Consider the following 16,697-nt stretch of genomic DNA (forward strand, 5'->3'; position numbering starts at 1 on the left):
CCTAGTGTTAGGTCTTTATCAAGCATTCTTCTAAAGTTGTCTGAAAGCCTTCATATTCAACTTGTTGCCTCATCCACATACCTTTAAACTAAGAGAATATGATAGAAGCAATTCAAAGATGGGTGAAAAGTTGTAATAAAGGATGGCCCTAATAAAGGAGGAAGAGATCTGATTGTTTGAAAATAAAGGTGCAAAACTCATATTCAATTAAGACAAAAAAAAAAAAAGTGTTCATATGATCTTCAATAAATCTGATTGTTTGAGAATAGACGGAGCTTGCAAGAGGATGTTAATGATGGGAGATAAGTCGTACACAACATATGGCAGTGTATCAAATCAAGAAATTCATGTGAACCAGGTGCGCAAGAAATCACTATACAAAAAACTCATTCTTTGAAAATTGTACGTAAAAAATAATTGATAGGGGGGACTGAGCAAGACAACAAAGTAAAGAAAAGACTAATTCCCTTGAAGATGATCAAGAATAATGCTTGCCATAATTTTTTAGGAGAGAAACAACTTGGAAATTGATTTTGATCAAAATGAAATCAGAACATTCTTGATTCCCTCAATGATTGGCTATGATCAGTCATAGTTTTTAGTGGATATAAGTAAGGCAAATATGTAGTTCAATGTTATATCATAAATGGTATGCACACATGACATGAATCAAGGAGGCTAGTTGAGAAGTAATAATATTACCTCTATTCTTGAAAGAACACACTCATAGAGTAGAATGAATCAAAGAAGCTAATTCTTATGATAAGTCAGGTATGCATCTCCTTTCCTAATAGTTAGTAGCTTAAGCATGTCTACACTACTATACCTTCAAACTACATTCCTAACCACACCTTAAAAAAATCCTTATTACTTACATTCACTATTTACATTCAAAAGACCTGCCTCTAGTTAGAACTTCTAGTATGACAAAATAAGTTGTGGTTAGAAAATTGATTGTTGTCGAAGTAACAATCTTCCACATTTAGTACACCAAGATCAATCCTCCGTAATTGAAGCTGAATTGAGAACAGGGACCAACGTTTCAACGAAAGAGGTTAGATGTGGCAAGTCACCTGTCTTCACTCAAAGCAAGGAAATCAGTGAATCCAAAGCAAGGTGCAAAGCGCTTGTTGAACATGATTTCTCTTGTGTGAAGGATTCGGAATATCTTCCAGATGACATAGAAGGGCGGTCTCATCTGTTGAGAGACAGATGGGTAGTCTTTGGCCTTATTTGCTTGTATACAATGGCGGACTAAATCTTAATGGTTCAGATTTTAGAAAATTAAGTTCAGTTGTTTGTATTAACATTTAAATACGTAATTGAACTGAATAGATCTTAATCATTAGAATTTATAACAAAGTCTTAATATCATTAAGAGACCTTTTTATATGTGAATGATTCCACCATCACTCTGTCCATAACAATCAGCTACCATCACTAATCACCCCTGTTATAACAACCACCACCACCATTGTCGCCAACCAACTCTATCATCAAAAGCATCATCGACAACAACCATTGTTACCAACAATTACTGTCAGTCGCTACAACACTTACCACGTCTATCATTATAGTTATACCAACTGTCACAGCCGCCATCACTATCCACTACCACCACTGTAACCAATCCTTACTACCTACTACCTCGATCATAGCAACTAACACCACCAACATCATTGGGAATTAACACACATTCTTCAATTACCAACTATTAACATCAACCAACTCCACCATAACAACTAGTGGCGGAGCCACATGTTTTTCAGGGATTTCATTCGAATCCTCTTCGGAAAAAAATTATAGTATTTATACATAATAAAAATATTTTTTTATGTATACATAGTAGATGTTGAAACCCCTTCGTCAAGTTCATGTGTCTACTTCTTCAAATTTTGAACCCCTAAATCAAAATTCTAGTTCCACCACTGATCACAACCACCTCCATTACTATCAAACTATCTCCACCATCACTAGAGAACATAAATGTTTCTTTTTTTTCAAATAATGATTTCATTATATATACGCCCTCCGCCTCATTTTATGTGGCACCCTTTCTTTTTTATTCCATCCCCAAAAAAATGTCATGTTTCTATAATTAGAAACAATTCAACTTTAAATTTTCTCTTTTACCCTTAATAAAATAATTAAATGTCACACAAATACCAAAGGATTGTTTTAGACCACAAATTTTTTAAAAGAAATATTTTTTAAAACATATGCCAAATCAAATGATGCCACATAAAATGAGATGAAGGGGGTATTTTTCTAATATTTAACTACTCACGTTTCATTTAAAATGCATACTGATTTATAATAGAAACGAATAAATTATGCCCATTTATATGTTTAAAAACAAACTATTTTATTCATTCAATATTCAGATCTAGAGACAATATTTTAATTTATTTAGTCGTCCATTCAGATTTAAATATCTTAATCTTAACAATAAACAAATGGGCTTATGGTAAATGTAAAACCTTTTGTAGGGATTGAAATAGAGCTAAATTTTATATTTATAAGAGAAAAGGTTTTGATATACCCCTCAATTTTGTAATTTAGAGTTGATATACCCCCATTATAAAAGTGGCTCATATATATCCCTATCATTACACAAATGACTTACATATACCCCCACTGTTACAAAAGTGGCCCACATATATCCCCACCATTACAAAAATGGTTCACATATACCCTTTCCATCAAAAAAAATTGAAAAAATTACTTCTTTTTTTTTAATTTAAAAAAAAATCATATATGGGGTATTATTTTTTGAGAAAGTAAAAAAAAAAAAAAAATATATCCATACATGAATTTTTTTATAGAAAAATTTAGGGGTATATTTAATCTTTTTCACACATGAATAATTTTTTGACTTCTTTGATTATTATTATTGAGTTTCTAATTCTTATTTTATTTTTTCTTTCATTCTTTGGTGTAAAAATAAGAGAAATAAAAAAAATGAAGTGTGAATGCAAAAAAGAGAAAAAAGTAAGAAAAAAAATTTAAACTATTTTTTTCGGTTATATTGTAATTTAAAACTAATTTTTTTTATTGCTATATTGTAATTGAGTTTTTTTATCTATAAAAAAAATTGGGATATATATAATAAATTTCACAAGAAAAGTAGTGAGAAAAATAAATTTGACCATCAAAATAATAAATTCAAATTAGCCGTTGAATCAAAAAAATCAAAAAAAATAAAGTATGTGTGAGAAGGATCAAATATACTTTTATATGTATTATTTTTTAAATAAAAAACTTTTAAAAAGAAATTTAAAATTAATTATTTCACTTCCGTTAGAGGAAAAGGATATATGTGAATCATTTGTGTAACAGTAAGAATATATATGAGTCATTTTCATAACGAGGGGTATATTAGCTATAAATGACATAGTTTTTTTTTTGCTTCAAAACGGAAGAATTTATTTAATTAATAATCAGGATCAACCATACAAAAGTGGAACTACTCTAGACTTAAGAGTTTCAATGGCATCCTTTTCGAGTTCATTCATTAGAAAAGAAGGAGATGCTTCAAAAATATTGAGCTGTTACTTACTGGCCATACGTTTTGTTTTCCTTCCGTATTTAGCTAGTAGATCTGCTACAGAGTTAGCCTCCCTCGGACTGAACTTCAGTACAGTTCCTTCCATCTGAAGGATTAGTGACCTACAATCATTGCATATAGGTGCGTGTTTATGGTTGTTGCTATATAAGGTATTTATTAGTACCTGAAAATCAGTTTCCACAAGCAAGTGTTTTATATTTTTACTTTTTACAAGGTTGAGTCCATATAGCAAGGCAAAGGCTTTTGTGTAGAACATTTTGTCCCTTGACTTTGCATATGAACCCCACAATCCACTTTCCTACATGATCCCTAGTTACTCATCCTGTCCCGTTCACAATCCACTTTCCTACATAATCCCTAATTACTCATTCTATCCCTCCGTTTGAAAATTGCAGTTTGAAAGAGTCATCAATATTCAGTTTAAAGTTACTTTCAGGAGGTTTACACCAAGTTATCGGAATTTTCTTCTTAGGGAATTTAGAGCTAGGGGCTTGAGCGAGATGATAGAATTCCAAGGTTTGAAAAGAGATATTATGAATGGTGCTAGGGATTCTATTAATGTTTTTATTGTTATATAGTTTGCTATTTCTATTCTTTCAAATATTCCAAAGAATTATTGGCATTAGAATAGCTGTGGGCACCGGATGGTGGTAAGTAGTAGTACTCTAAGTTGTAGAGGTGCATATTTTATGTATATTGTCCTTAAAATTATCAGAGGAAATGCTTATATTAAAGAAATACTCCAGATATACTTTGCATCCGGGCACTTTACAAAGATATGGTGGGTGTTTTCCTCCATGTTGGGGCACGAAGTGCAGTTCTAAAAGTTTGAAATTCTCCTGTTTCTAATTATGTGGCTGTTGGGAGCCTCTTGTGTTAGTAGTAGCCATATGAAATCTTTTGTTTTGTTTAAAACCTTTATTTTCCATATCCAATTAATGGAGTAAGTTGTATTCAGGGACGTTTCATTACTATCTAAGAGGTATAATCTATATGCACTGTTTGTAGTAAAGTTTCCATCGTTGCTATTGTTCCAAAAACAAGTGTCTATTCTAAGTGAGGACATTTGTATATAAGTGCTTTCTATGGAATTCTTTATGTTTCTCGAGATATCGAAGGATATGCAAGAGAAGTCCCAGGAATTATTTTTGAGGATACAGTTTATCATTATGCCTGTTTCTTTTTTTTTTCCATAGGCCCTTGGATAGCTTCCCGTACTCGTATGTAGTTTCAATCCATTTATCTTCCCAGAGCCTAATTTTGTTACCATGACCTATGTTCCAGGAGATACCTTTCCTAAATAGGGTGTAGGATCTAGGCCCTTTTCCCGATTTATAATAAGAAGAAACCAACAGCTTTTGGACACAATTCATTAAAAATGCAAACGAGCTACGAACAACAGTGAAGAAAAATGTTACAGAAAGATAGCAACTGAGTGAAGAAAAATGTAACAGAAAACATGCCTTTACAAACAAAAAATAAAGCAAGTAGCCACAGTAACCAAAAATATGGATCAAGAGAAGAGAGCCTGTTAAGTATCAAATGATTACTTATATTCTGACAAAACAAATACTCATGCGCAAGATATAGCATAAATACAAATAAATAACAAGAGAAACATTGCAGGAAGAAGATAAAGGACAAGCCAAATATATAAGGAATTTTGTACTTCATAACAAACCAACATTACCAACTTAAACTAGGAACAAAGTCCTCCCTGCAAACGATCAAAATCTTTAAATAATTCAGCCAGGTCAAAAAATTTATCATTGTGCCTTTTTCTCCCACAAAGTTAACTGCAAGTTTTGTACCATTAAGAATCTTAGCAGTACTCTAATTTAAAAAGGAAATTTCTGCCTTCTTTTCCAATTGTGGCATTTGTGTGTCCAAACTCCAATGTGCTCAAGAACAGTAACGGCCTACCTTTATGCTTCATTCACTCTTGTTTTGTTCGGGAGTCCGACAAGTCCGCATCTTGATTTTGCCCCAACTGCTTTACACTAGCTTGGGCCTCTGCCAGGAATTTAGGATCAGGCTCGTGTTTATCAGAGGGTTCTCTCATTGCTAGACAAATATAAAATGCAATAACCACATTGACTGATATGACAGCAACGAATCCACTCACTAATGTCATAGAATGGGGAGACATATCGGTCACACCTGTTCCAAATTGATAATGGTTAGTGTAGAATCATAATTTCATAATCCACTTAGACTACCAAGGAAAAAAATATCAGTGCAGAAAAGCATAATAAGTAAGCTATCTGATGAAGATATCAGCCTTCTAATGCAACAAGAAAAGAAGATAGTAATCGTAGTGCTAATAGTAGCAAGAAAAGAACAATGTTGCCAGCACTTAGAAATGCACGTCAGGGGAATACACCTTAGATGTAATATAGTTGTGATAACGATGACACTATTTACTATTTCATAGCTAGGCCCAAACCTCATACTATCCCCATCAGACGTATAGTTGAAAGATCTCTCTCTAGAACAATGCATGAAGCATTAAAGCTTTTCTCAAATCTTTCATCCTGGTGAAAATAATTGATGCATTAATAGGTCCTGCTTTGTGGCTATCTGACACTTGTGGTAAAAAGCCACTTTGAAGCCATCTAAAACCCAGTGCTTATTCTTTACATTTACATAATAGTATCAACCAGTCATTCTGGAGGTGGCAAACGGGCGGATTCGGTCAAATTTGGACGCGTCGAAATGGGTCAAGTCAATGAACAGGTCATAATCCAACTCGCCCAAATTTTATTTGGGTCAATATGGCTTGGGTCGATATGTATAAAATAACGGGGTCATAACCCAACCCGCCTAACAAAATCTGAGTATTCTTTCTTTATAAATGGACCAAATTATAAAACTAACCCAAATACTTATTCACAAGTTCTGATTTGAGTAATTCTGTGGCCAAATTACAAAATTTCAACTGCAATACTTTTTATTCTCTGCCCAATTATTATTACTGATTATATAGCATTACATTAATCTCTTTTATAAATGTTTCAAATATAGCTAGTTCATTAACTGTCTATTACTTATTAAAACTGAAAATGAGAAAAGATTATGACAGTGACTTATGTTTCTCTCGTTCTTCACAAGTAAAGATTTTATATGACTAATATATGCTCATAAATTACATAGAGATGGAGAGAGTGGGAAAAGGACACAAATGATGATTACAATATTGCATACTTCTGGATTTCTTGCTTCGTCGTCAGTATATAACACCAGTGTAGTCAAAGGAGTGCTTTAAGCGCGCTTAAGCCCTGAAAGCGAGGCTCAAAACGTGTTTGAGCATTTCACCTCGCTTTATGTGCGCTTCAGTGTCGTCATCAAGGTTCTAAGGCAAACTTTTCCTTGCCAATGAGCCTCTTCTGAAGAACTAACACTAAACAATTGATATTTCACTCTATCATAGATTTTTTTCAATTTCTTTGGTCATATGAGGCGAAGTCGCCGGTCTCGACGGCAAAAACGACAGCTTTTGAATGCCTTTATGCTGAACTAGAAGAGAAAGGCGGGATAGGAAATTATTCAAGCTAGCCAGGGCACGGGAGAGAATGGCGCACGATGTGGATCAAGTGAAGTGCATTAAGGACGAGCATCGAAAAGTATTGGTAGAGGAGACCCTCATTAAACAGAGATGGCAGTCGTACTTCCATAAACTCTTGAATGAAGAAGGGGGGACAGAGAGATTGTGTTGGGAGATTTGGAACATACAGGGAGGCTTCACGATTTTGGGTGTTGCAGGAGTATTACGCTCGAAGAGGTTAAGGGTGTTGTGCGTAGGATGCGCTGGGAAAGAGCGGCCGAACCTGACGAGATTCCTGGAGAATTTTGGAAGAGCGCGAGCTCGGTAGGCTTGGAGTGGCTGACTAGGTTATTTAATGTCATATTTAAGACGGCAACGATGCCCGAAGAATGGAGGTCGAGCATAATGATCCCTCTATACAAAAACAAGGGGGATATCCAGAGCTGCAACAACTATAAAGGTATCAAGCTTCTAAGCCATACTATGAAAGTGTGGGAAAGAGTGGTGGAGATGAGAGTTAGGAGAGGCGTGTCTATTTCAGAGAACCAGTTCGAATTTATGCCGGGACGCTCAACTACAGAAGCCATCCATCTTATGAGGATACTGGTGGATAAGGAGAGGAAGAGGGATTTGCATATGGTATTCATCGATCTAGAAAATGCTTACGATAAAGTTTCACGAGAGATACTATGGAGATGTTTGGAGGCTAAAGGTATACCTGTGACGTACATTAGGGTGATCAAGGACATGTATGAGGGTGCAAGTTTAGTGAGACACCTCAGGAGGTTGGCGCGGAAGTTAGGCTTGGTGACCAGGCCATCCAAAAGAAAAGTAGTTTCAGGTACCTTGGGTCTATCATGCAAGGCAGCGGGGAGATTGACGAGGATGTCACACATCGTATTGGGACAGGGTGGATGAAATGGAGGCTCGCTTCCGATGTGCTATGTGACAAGAAGGTGCCACCAAAACTTAAGGACAAGTTATACAAAGTGGTGGTTAAACCGGCTATGTTATATGGGGCGAAGTGTTGGCCAGTTAAGGTCTCTCACGTTCAAAAGATGAAAGTAGCCGAGATGAGAATATTGAGATGGATGTGTGGGCATACCAGGACTGACAAGATTAGAAATGAGGCTATTCAGGACAAGGTAGGAGTGGCCTCAGTGGAAGATAAGATGCGAGAAATGCGACTGAGATGGTTTGAGCATGTGAAGAGGAGACACAGATGCCCAAGTGCGGAGGTGTGAGAGGTTGGCCATGGATGGTTTTAGAAGAGGCAGGGGTAGGCCGAAGAAATATTGGGAAGAGGTGATTAGATAGGACATGGAGCAGTTACAGCTTAACGAGGATATGACCTTAGATAGAAGGGTGTGGAGGAACCATATTAGGGTAGAAGGCTAGTACATAGTCTCGTTATTCTTCCGTATTAGTAGGCGCATTAGCGCACTATAATTTCTTGTGCTCTGACTTCTATTATTATCTCTCTATTACTTTTTATACTTTGATTACTCTATTTTATCTGTGTCGCTTTCGTTATTTGCGTTATTCGTTAGCCGTATCTAACCTTTTTTATGCTTTTTTTGAGCCGAGGGTCTCTCGAAAACAGTCATTCTACCTTGGTAGGAGTAAGGTCTACGTACACTTTACCCTCCCCGGACCCCACGTTGTGGGATTTCACTGGGTTGTTATTGTTGTTGTAATCTTGTACTAAACATATATATTTATATTTTTTTGTCCCCTTGCGCCTTTTTCCATTAAAGCTCATGCTTTATTTGCGCTTTGAGCTTTAAGCCCCAACAAACCTTAGAGCTTTTTTGCGCTTTTCGCCTTTGATAACACTGTATAACACACAGGAATCGAAAATTAGAAGATTTAAGCATTACTTTTCACAGGTTGATTAATTGACCCATTAGGTAGCCCAAGTTGACCCATCTTCCATCTAAAAGATGGGTCATCTACTCTTCGGGTAATCCAGTGGTTTGGGCTTGGGACTTCCATGTTGGAGGTCTCAAGTTCGAAACTCCTTGCCAGCCAAAGTAAGGGGTTTGTCTTCTGGGTCGAACTCGCCGCACTGGGCTTGCTTAATGTGTGGTACCTCTTCTGTGTGATTTACAAGTTATTGCATAGGAGGGGGTTTTACCCTGTGCGCACCCAAAAGGTAGCGGCCGCGGATTTCCCTTGTCATAAAAAAAAGATGGGTCACCTTGGGTTATAACCCAAATTGACCCAATAAAAAAAATTACTGACCCAACCCTCTAAAACTTGGGCGGGTTACACATTAATGGATCAAAGTTGATAGCTTTAGGTCATTCACATAGGAAAAATCACTTTGGTTTCTGGAAACTTGAAATGAGTAATGGAAAATCCTCACAATTAGGAGGAGGGATGGAGGTTTGGGAATCAGAAACTTAAGACTTCATAACAGACTTCATAACAGAAGCTTACTTATGAAATGGCCTAGGAGATTTTCAATAGAGGAAAGTGATATGTGGAGGAAAGTGATATGTGGACTTATGGGGTGGAGGGATCAGTGTTATCAAAGGCGCGCTTACAACGAGCATAAGCCCTGAAGAGAAGCTCAATACGTGTTGAGTGCGCTTCGCCTCGCTTAATGTGCACTTCAATGTCATCATCAAGGTTCTAAACATACTTTTCCTTGCCAATGAACCTCTTTTGAAGAGATAAACTAAACAATTGATATTTCAATTTGTTATAATTATTTTTCAATTTCTTTATTCATATATTTGTCATTCATGCTTATAAGTTATTAATGTTAGACTAAACATATATATTTGTATTTTTTCTCCCTTTATGTTTTTTTTCATTACAGCCCACACTTTATTAGCGCTTCGCGCTTAAAGCCCCAACAGACCTTAGAGCTTTTTTGCGCTTTTTCCTTTTGGTAACACTGGGAGGGATTGTGGATCTCAGGTGCAGTAGTTATGGAGTTGGTGTGGAGATCCATCAGAACTCTATGGAAAACTCTCATGCCCAACACCAGCATAAAGGTGCGGTGCAAAGACTTCTTTCTGGAAGGATGTCAGGATAGGAATTGTCCGTTCAAAGACAGCTTCCCCGATTTGTACTACTAAGCACAGCAGCCTGATGCCTCTATTGCTGTAACATAGAGCCAGCAGGGTTGGAATTTTAGCTTCAGGGGACTACTAAATGACTGGGAGGTAATCGGAATAACTGGATTCCTCAAGATACTGGACAACAACAAGGGAGTAGGGACCAGTTGAGCAAGTGGATAGACTGTCATGAGATAAAAAAAACTGTAAAATATGCATATAAGGTTTTAAAAAGCTCAGTACACCAACAAGGGCTCCGGCTATAGAAACACACCTGGAGGCTGAAGGTCCCTTTCAAAGTAATTGTGTTTTGCTGGTTAGTGGTTAAACAAATTGTCCCGACACATGAGTTTAATAAAGAGAGGAATGTCTCTATGTTCAAAATGCATTTTTTTGGTGGCAGGGCCAACGAAACAGACAGGTATCTTTTCCTCCATTGCCAGGTAACCAGTAGACTTTGGCAGCTATTTTTGAGTATCAAAGGTCTGAGTTGGGTAGTGCTTAGAGATAATGTGGAACTGTTGGTACAACTTAAGTACTCAAATCATAGAGAAACCTCAAAATTTTACAGAATTTACTCATAAGACATAGACTTGAGTTAATTTTGTGATAAGAAAAAAAAATCTGCCATTGACCATACAACAGGTCTTCAATCACGAGATAAATGGCATTCCTTACTTCCAGTGCTGCCAATGGGATTTGATTATGATGAGGAGAAACAGAAGATGAAAAGTAACTATTTATAGAAGTCAGAAGAGCAGAGAGATTCTGCAGAAGTTGGGAATTAATAGGAGATAGCTAACCGCTCGCAATTTCAACTTAATAATCTAAGGTGACAATATCTTATTGTGATTCCCTTATTACATCAGCAAAAAGTTTCTCAAAAACTCATCCATTTAGGACTTCAATTCATAATAATTGCAAGAAAGTTTCCAGTAACTTCTTACTAATATTATCTAGAAGTACTCTAAATGGTGACAGATTCTCTGGTCTACATAGCATGGATATTATACTTCCCTACTCCTAGCTATTGTATCATGCATTTCATTGATAGTCTTTGTTATATAAAACTATTAATACATAGAGAAGGAATCAGCAAGCTTTGATTGGGTAATCACCCAGATATGTATCCTAGAAGCTCAGCACAGCTATACTTGGCTGCGCCAGGAGGCGAACTAGTCACAAATCTGTCATAAGTACCTGCTATATTACATCATCTTCCACTCCATCCCATGTTCTGGTCAATTAATAACTTAAAAGGAAAAATATCAGATGTGCTATTTAAGATATAAGCAAGGGGCACATTTAAGAGTGATCTACCAAACCTTACAACCCCCAACAAACAAGATTTCTTCTTTCTCATTTGAATATTTGACAATAGATCAACTATCTTCAGAATTCTCTATTCACCATGACCAACTTCTCATATTCTCAAGTAGAGCTCGGCGTCAGTATAATCACACAATCAGCATAAAACATGACTACTACAGCACCCTCACCAATATCCCATTAATTCAATTGACAGAACATATTGTGAAGCCAACATATAATAATTGTCCCTGGAACTCATATAAAAGTGTGAAAGGACTTTGGTTCCCTGTGGATACATCAACTCAGATAGGCGAAGAAATTATCATTTCAAGCAACAAAGACTGCAGGGCAGTTCATAGTTGAGCATTAATGGGCACAAATCTGTCACATTTTTTCTCATGTTCCACAAACTGATGTGAATACGAATGAAATACCACTGTGATCAAATGTAAAAGCACAAAAAAGAAAAGGGAAAGGTTCTCAAGAATAACAATGAAAAGAAAGGCACAGTCCAAGGTATCTGAATAATGAATTAGTTAGAAGAAAACGTATTAGTTATCTAAGACCAAACAATAGCTACTTTAGGATGGCTACCAACTTCTGGCACACATGATAATCCAGACTATTAAATAAAATCTTTTATCAAGAAAAAATTGTATCAGAAAATTTCAGAGAAGCTTTTCCCAAAAAGAACAATTAGGGAAAGCTCACCAGGAATTAAGTTGTGGTTAAAGGCGTACAAAATTGCAATTGGAGCTGCCCACATAATCAAAGATGTAATAAAGAACTTATTAACAACTCCCGCCATAGTTGCTGTCAACCTGTGAAATAATACAGAAAGAATGAAGTATAATCTGATAGAGGACAGACAAAAGAACTAAATTAAAATGAACCTGACTCATGAAAAAAAGGAAGTTCATAAGGTAAATCCCTCTCTATTTTCCTTCATACATCATTCTCATCATAGACATGGACAGAGTTTATGCATATGCAATAAGCATACAAATTTCTTTGATTTATCATTGCTTCAAGCTCACATGGCTGTATGTTTATAGTATCTCCCACAGTTCAGTCTCAGGTCAAAATACCGACCGCATACTCATCGTGCTATATCGTTTTATAATATAGGTTCAGAAGCTTAATATACAGCTCACGGTTAGTACGATTTCCATATTAGCTCAGCAACAAAGTCTTTGCATTTCCTTTGATCTCCTGTGTTTTAGCCGTTATATATCCTTTTTAAGTTATTTGAAATTTTCTCAACAACATTTTTCTACTTTTGAGTCTCACATTTTGCTCTGGCTAAATGTAGAACAGGTAAAAGAAGCTATATAACCTTCCATTTGTATCTCTGTGTCAAATCGCTTGGTGTCATGTGAGCTACAACATAGGGTTTGAAGTATAATCCCCATCAAAAGGACCCAATATATCTTAACAGGGTATAAAGGCATCGAATTTACTATTAGGAGAGGTTCTAGACTTAAAGAAAATCTTATGGCTCCTAAATAGACACGTCGTCAAAACAAGTAGGATGTGTAGTTAAGCACATAAAGTCTCAAATATGCCTCTAAATTAATTATTAACATACTTGAAAACACATGTAATTTGTGAAGGCCATCACAAATTATGCGTGTGCATACATAGTTAAATATAAGAGTCATAGTGCAATACTTGACTATCATGGAGGCCAAAGATCAATTATTAGACATATGAGGGCAATTTTAATTACTAGGTTAATTGTAATATAAGGAGGCATTTTAGACAATCTTAGTTATTAACTAAAAGTGTTTATCAAATCCTATGAACATGATTTCTAATTAATAATATACTGAAAATTTATGGAAAATGTTATAGGAGTGATTTCTAAATAACATAACAAGCTAAAAATTTAATAAAAGTTATAGGCATGGTTTCAATATAAAATAACATAATAAACATTCATTAAAATCCTATAGGCATGGTTTCAATATATAATATCATGCTAAAATATTTATAAAGACCTATAGACATGATTTTCTATAACATAGAGAAAATATTTATTATGCCCTTACATATGGTAGCTACATAGAGAAAATATTTATTATGCCCTTACACATGGTAACTCAATTAGCATGCTATGAGAATTAATAGAGAAATTTATTTATTTAATCCTATAGACATGGTAGCTATATAAATTTACATGCTCAGAATTATTTATTAATATGACATCTAACTCAATTAGCATGCTAAAAATTATTTATCAAGGCCTATGAATATTATATCTAATAGTTAATATGCTGAATTTATTCCATGACACCTATAGACATAATTTCTAAGCAACCACACATTCTAATACGAAAGCTGATTATGAAACATTGGCTTTTAATAACAGAATGGTTGGTAATTTAGATTAAACAAAACAACATATGAGAGTTAGGCAGATTACTTAATACGTACAAATAGGTGTTCAGAAAATGAAAAAGTTAGATGACAAATTTTAAAGAAATAGTGATGAAAGACAATTAGGCGATACTCGATTATTAATATACTACCTACAAACCGCTTTCGTTTAATTAAACAAAAAACATATGAAAATGCATTTAAATAAGGATTAAAGTTGAGCATCATATCTATGGCATGGATTTTGACACACATGTTTAAACAAACCACTCCTATAGGCATGATCTCTAACACAAATAAGCATGCCATGAATAATAATAATAACCCAAGTAGCACATAGATCCCTCTCCCCCTAAGACAGTCCCCCCAAAGTTCTTATTATATTTATAGAGCATGTCAATACAACATTATTACAAACCGAAATAGAAATAACGGTTTTAAAGAAATAGTGACATAGAGAAATTAAACTCTTAAGTAACGATCCATCCCCAACCAAGGCGAACTCTTTGTATCTTGAACTCATGCTCAATCCCAACTAAGACGTCCAAAGCAACATGCAAACACTATACGAAATGTGTTTTGATCACTTATCTACGGCTAACAAAACATCACTGATTATAAGCTAAAAAAATAAAGCATTATAGGTAGAACCATGCTAATACAAACTTATTCAACGGTAGATCCAAGGAAACTCAAACAAGTTCTGGGAAACAACAAATATTGCACACATAGAGAGGGAATGAGAACTGACCCGGATGCTTCCTTTTTGTTAATAATATAAACTATGCAAGAAACTTAAGGTAACACTATGCCATAAAATAAAATTATTCTAGTATGAATTATTAACCGGTTAATAAGAGTTTTATCAATAAGCAAGAGAGTAGTAATCAAAAATCCAAACCAATAACAGAGTAGCCAGAGTACGAGAAAAAAAAACTTGAGAGCAATGAGTATTGTGATAAAAGCCTTTTTTGTTCTGATGTGTATAAAGTGTCAGTGGTATGAAAATTGTATCAAAGTGTATTCAACCAGTGATCTCCAGCGTTGTCAAACATCTCTAAAAATGACTAAGAAGCCTTTCTTATATAATGATGAATAGAGGGCACTGTAAGAGGGAATAGAATCAATTAAGCATGATTCATGAAAAGTCTTTTCCTTAACCCATAAAGAGAATCAATTAGGCAAAAATTAAGTAACATTTACCATAATAGGAACAAGTAAGAATCCAAAGAAATCAAAGTTAGAGTTGTTCAAATTTCAATAATAACAAATATCAATATCAATTATTCATACTATGAAAAGGAAAAATGATCAAGGAATATTACATCTTACCATAATTATTTCCTAAAATCAAGTAATCAAATGACAAATTATATGTTACCGGGCAAAAAGTAAATTAGAATTGTATTGTAACATGTTAAACAATTGAAAAATTAGTAAACCTTAGAACAATAACATATTGAATCAGGTTAAGGATATCGAAAATCACCAATATTCTTGTGTGATTAGCAAATTGCATATCAAATTACCCAAAATTACCAAATACCAACTGTCTCTATGCATTTTGAGAATCAACAAGAGCTTGGAATTAACGGAGCTGATCATGTAAAGTTGTATCAACTCGATCTCGAGAGGGAAAACAAAATATAAACAGCACACAAGCATATTTAATGGATTATTGGAACCCATTTGAACAGAACAGAAATCAACCAACGTAGATCATACAAAAATGCTCAAAATATCGAAGTTTACACACAGATACATAATGAACGAACCAAGAATCAAACAAACGAAGCATCATTTAGATAACAAGAGTTGTACCTGGACAAATCTTTACAGATCTGCCTTCACCTACGTAGGGTCTCGAGATTTCCGACAACTTTGACTTCTAAAGGACTGTCGACGTCCGACGAATGTTGCTTTGTCGGAGTTTGCTGGTCCCACGTTCGCCGGTGGTCTTCGCCGGTCGGAGCGGCGACTAGAGAGAGAAGAGGAAAGGATGAAGAGAGAGAGAGAGAGACGGCGGCTGTCTCCTGGCCTTCGCCGGAGCAGCGGCGAAGAGATAGAGAGAGGAAAGGAGAAGAGAGGAGGGGGAAAGAAGAGGTGGAGTTTGGTGGCTCGGGTCTTCGCCGGCTGAGCGACGGAGAGAGGGGAGTGGGATTGCGGTGGTGGCTGTGGTTGTTCGCCGGTGGAGAGGAGACGGCGAAGTGGAGTGGTGGTGGAGGCGGCGAGTCTGTGAAGACGCAGAGACAGTGAGGTTGTAGAGGAGAGGTGCGTTGATTTGTGAGGAAATGGGACTTGATTTACAGCTCGTTTAGATAATGGTTTCGTGGTAGTGTATGGTTGAATCACGTTTGTTTGGATTATTTTTTAAATACATATGGAATGGTTTGATTTCGTAGCTTTATAATCATAAAAATTCTTACTTTTTGAAATCAGTAATTTGATAGTATCCATTATTTATTTATTTATTTCTATTTATATCCTTACTTAATTTTAAATAATTCTAATTTATCATTTATTATTTATTAAACATTACCTTAATGTGTGAAATATAAAAATCTAAAATGATTAGAGAATGTCTAGTAATTAGTCGCCTTTAGAATGTAAGATAACAACAACAAACCCAGTATAATCACACCACGTGGGTCTGAGGAGGATAGAGTGTACACAGACATAACCCCCACCTTGAAAGTAGGGCGGTTATTTTCGAAAGACCCTTGGCTCAAGAGAGTAAAACAAGATAAAAGAGTCACATAGGGATAAGCATATCGAAAACAAGATGAAAACAAGGAATAGCAAAAGTGAAAAACTCATGGTAGAAATA

At 35.5% G+C, this 16,697-nt stretch overlaps 1 protein-coding gene across 1 annotated transcript; it reads right to left on the reverse strand.

The window, feature by feature from the left end:
- Positions 1-5,195: 5,195 nt before the first annotated feature.
- On the reverse strand, positions 5,196-16,236 carry LOC129903107 (uncharacterized). The gene is made up of 3 exons (XM_055978599.1): positions 15,692-16,236; positions 12,203-12,312; positions 5,196-5,728 (listed from the first exon to the last, which is right to left on the reverse strand). The coding sequence occupies exons 2-3, from the start codon at positions 12,297-12,299 to the stop codon at positions 5,505-5,507; spliced, it is 321 nt and encodes a 106-aa protein (XP_055834574.1). The 5' UTR covers positions 12,300-12,312; positions 15,692-16,236; the 3' UTR covers positions 5,196-5,504.
- Positions 16,237-16,697: the final 461 nt, after the last annotated feature.

This window comes from Solanum dulcamara, chromosome 9 (genome assembly GCF_947179165.1).
Source record: "Solanum dulcamara chromosome 9, daSolDulc1.2, whole genome shotgun sequence".
NCBI lineage: Eukaryota > Viridiplantae > Streptophyta > Magnoliopsida > Solanales > Solanaceae > Solanum > Solanum dulcamara.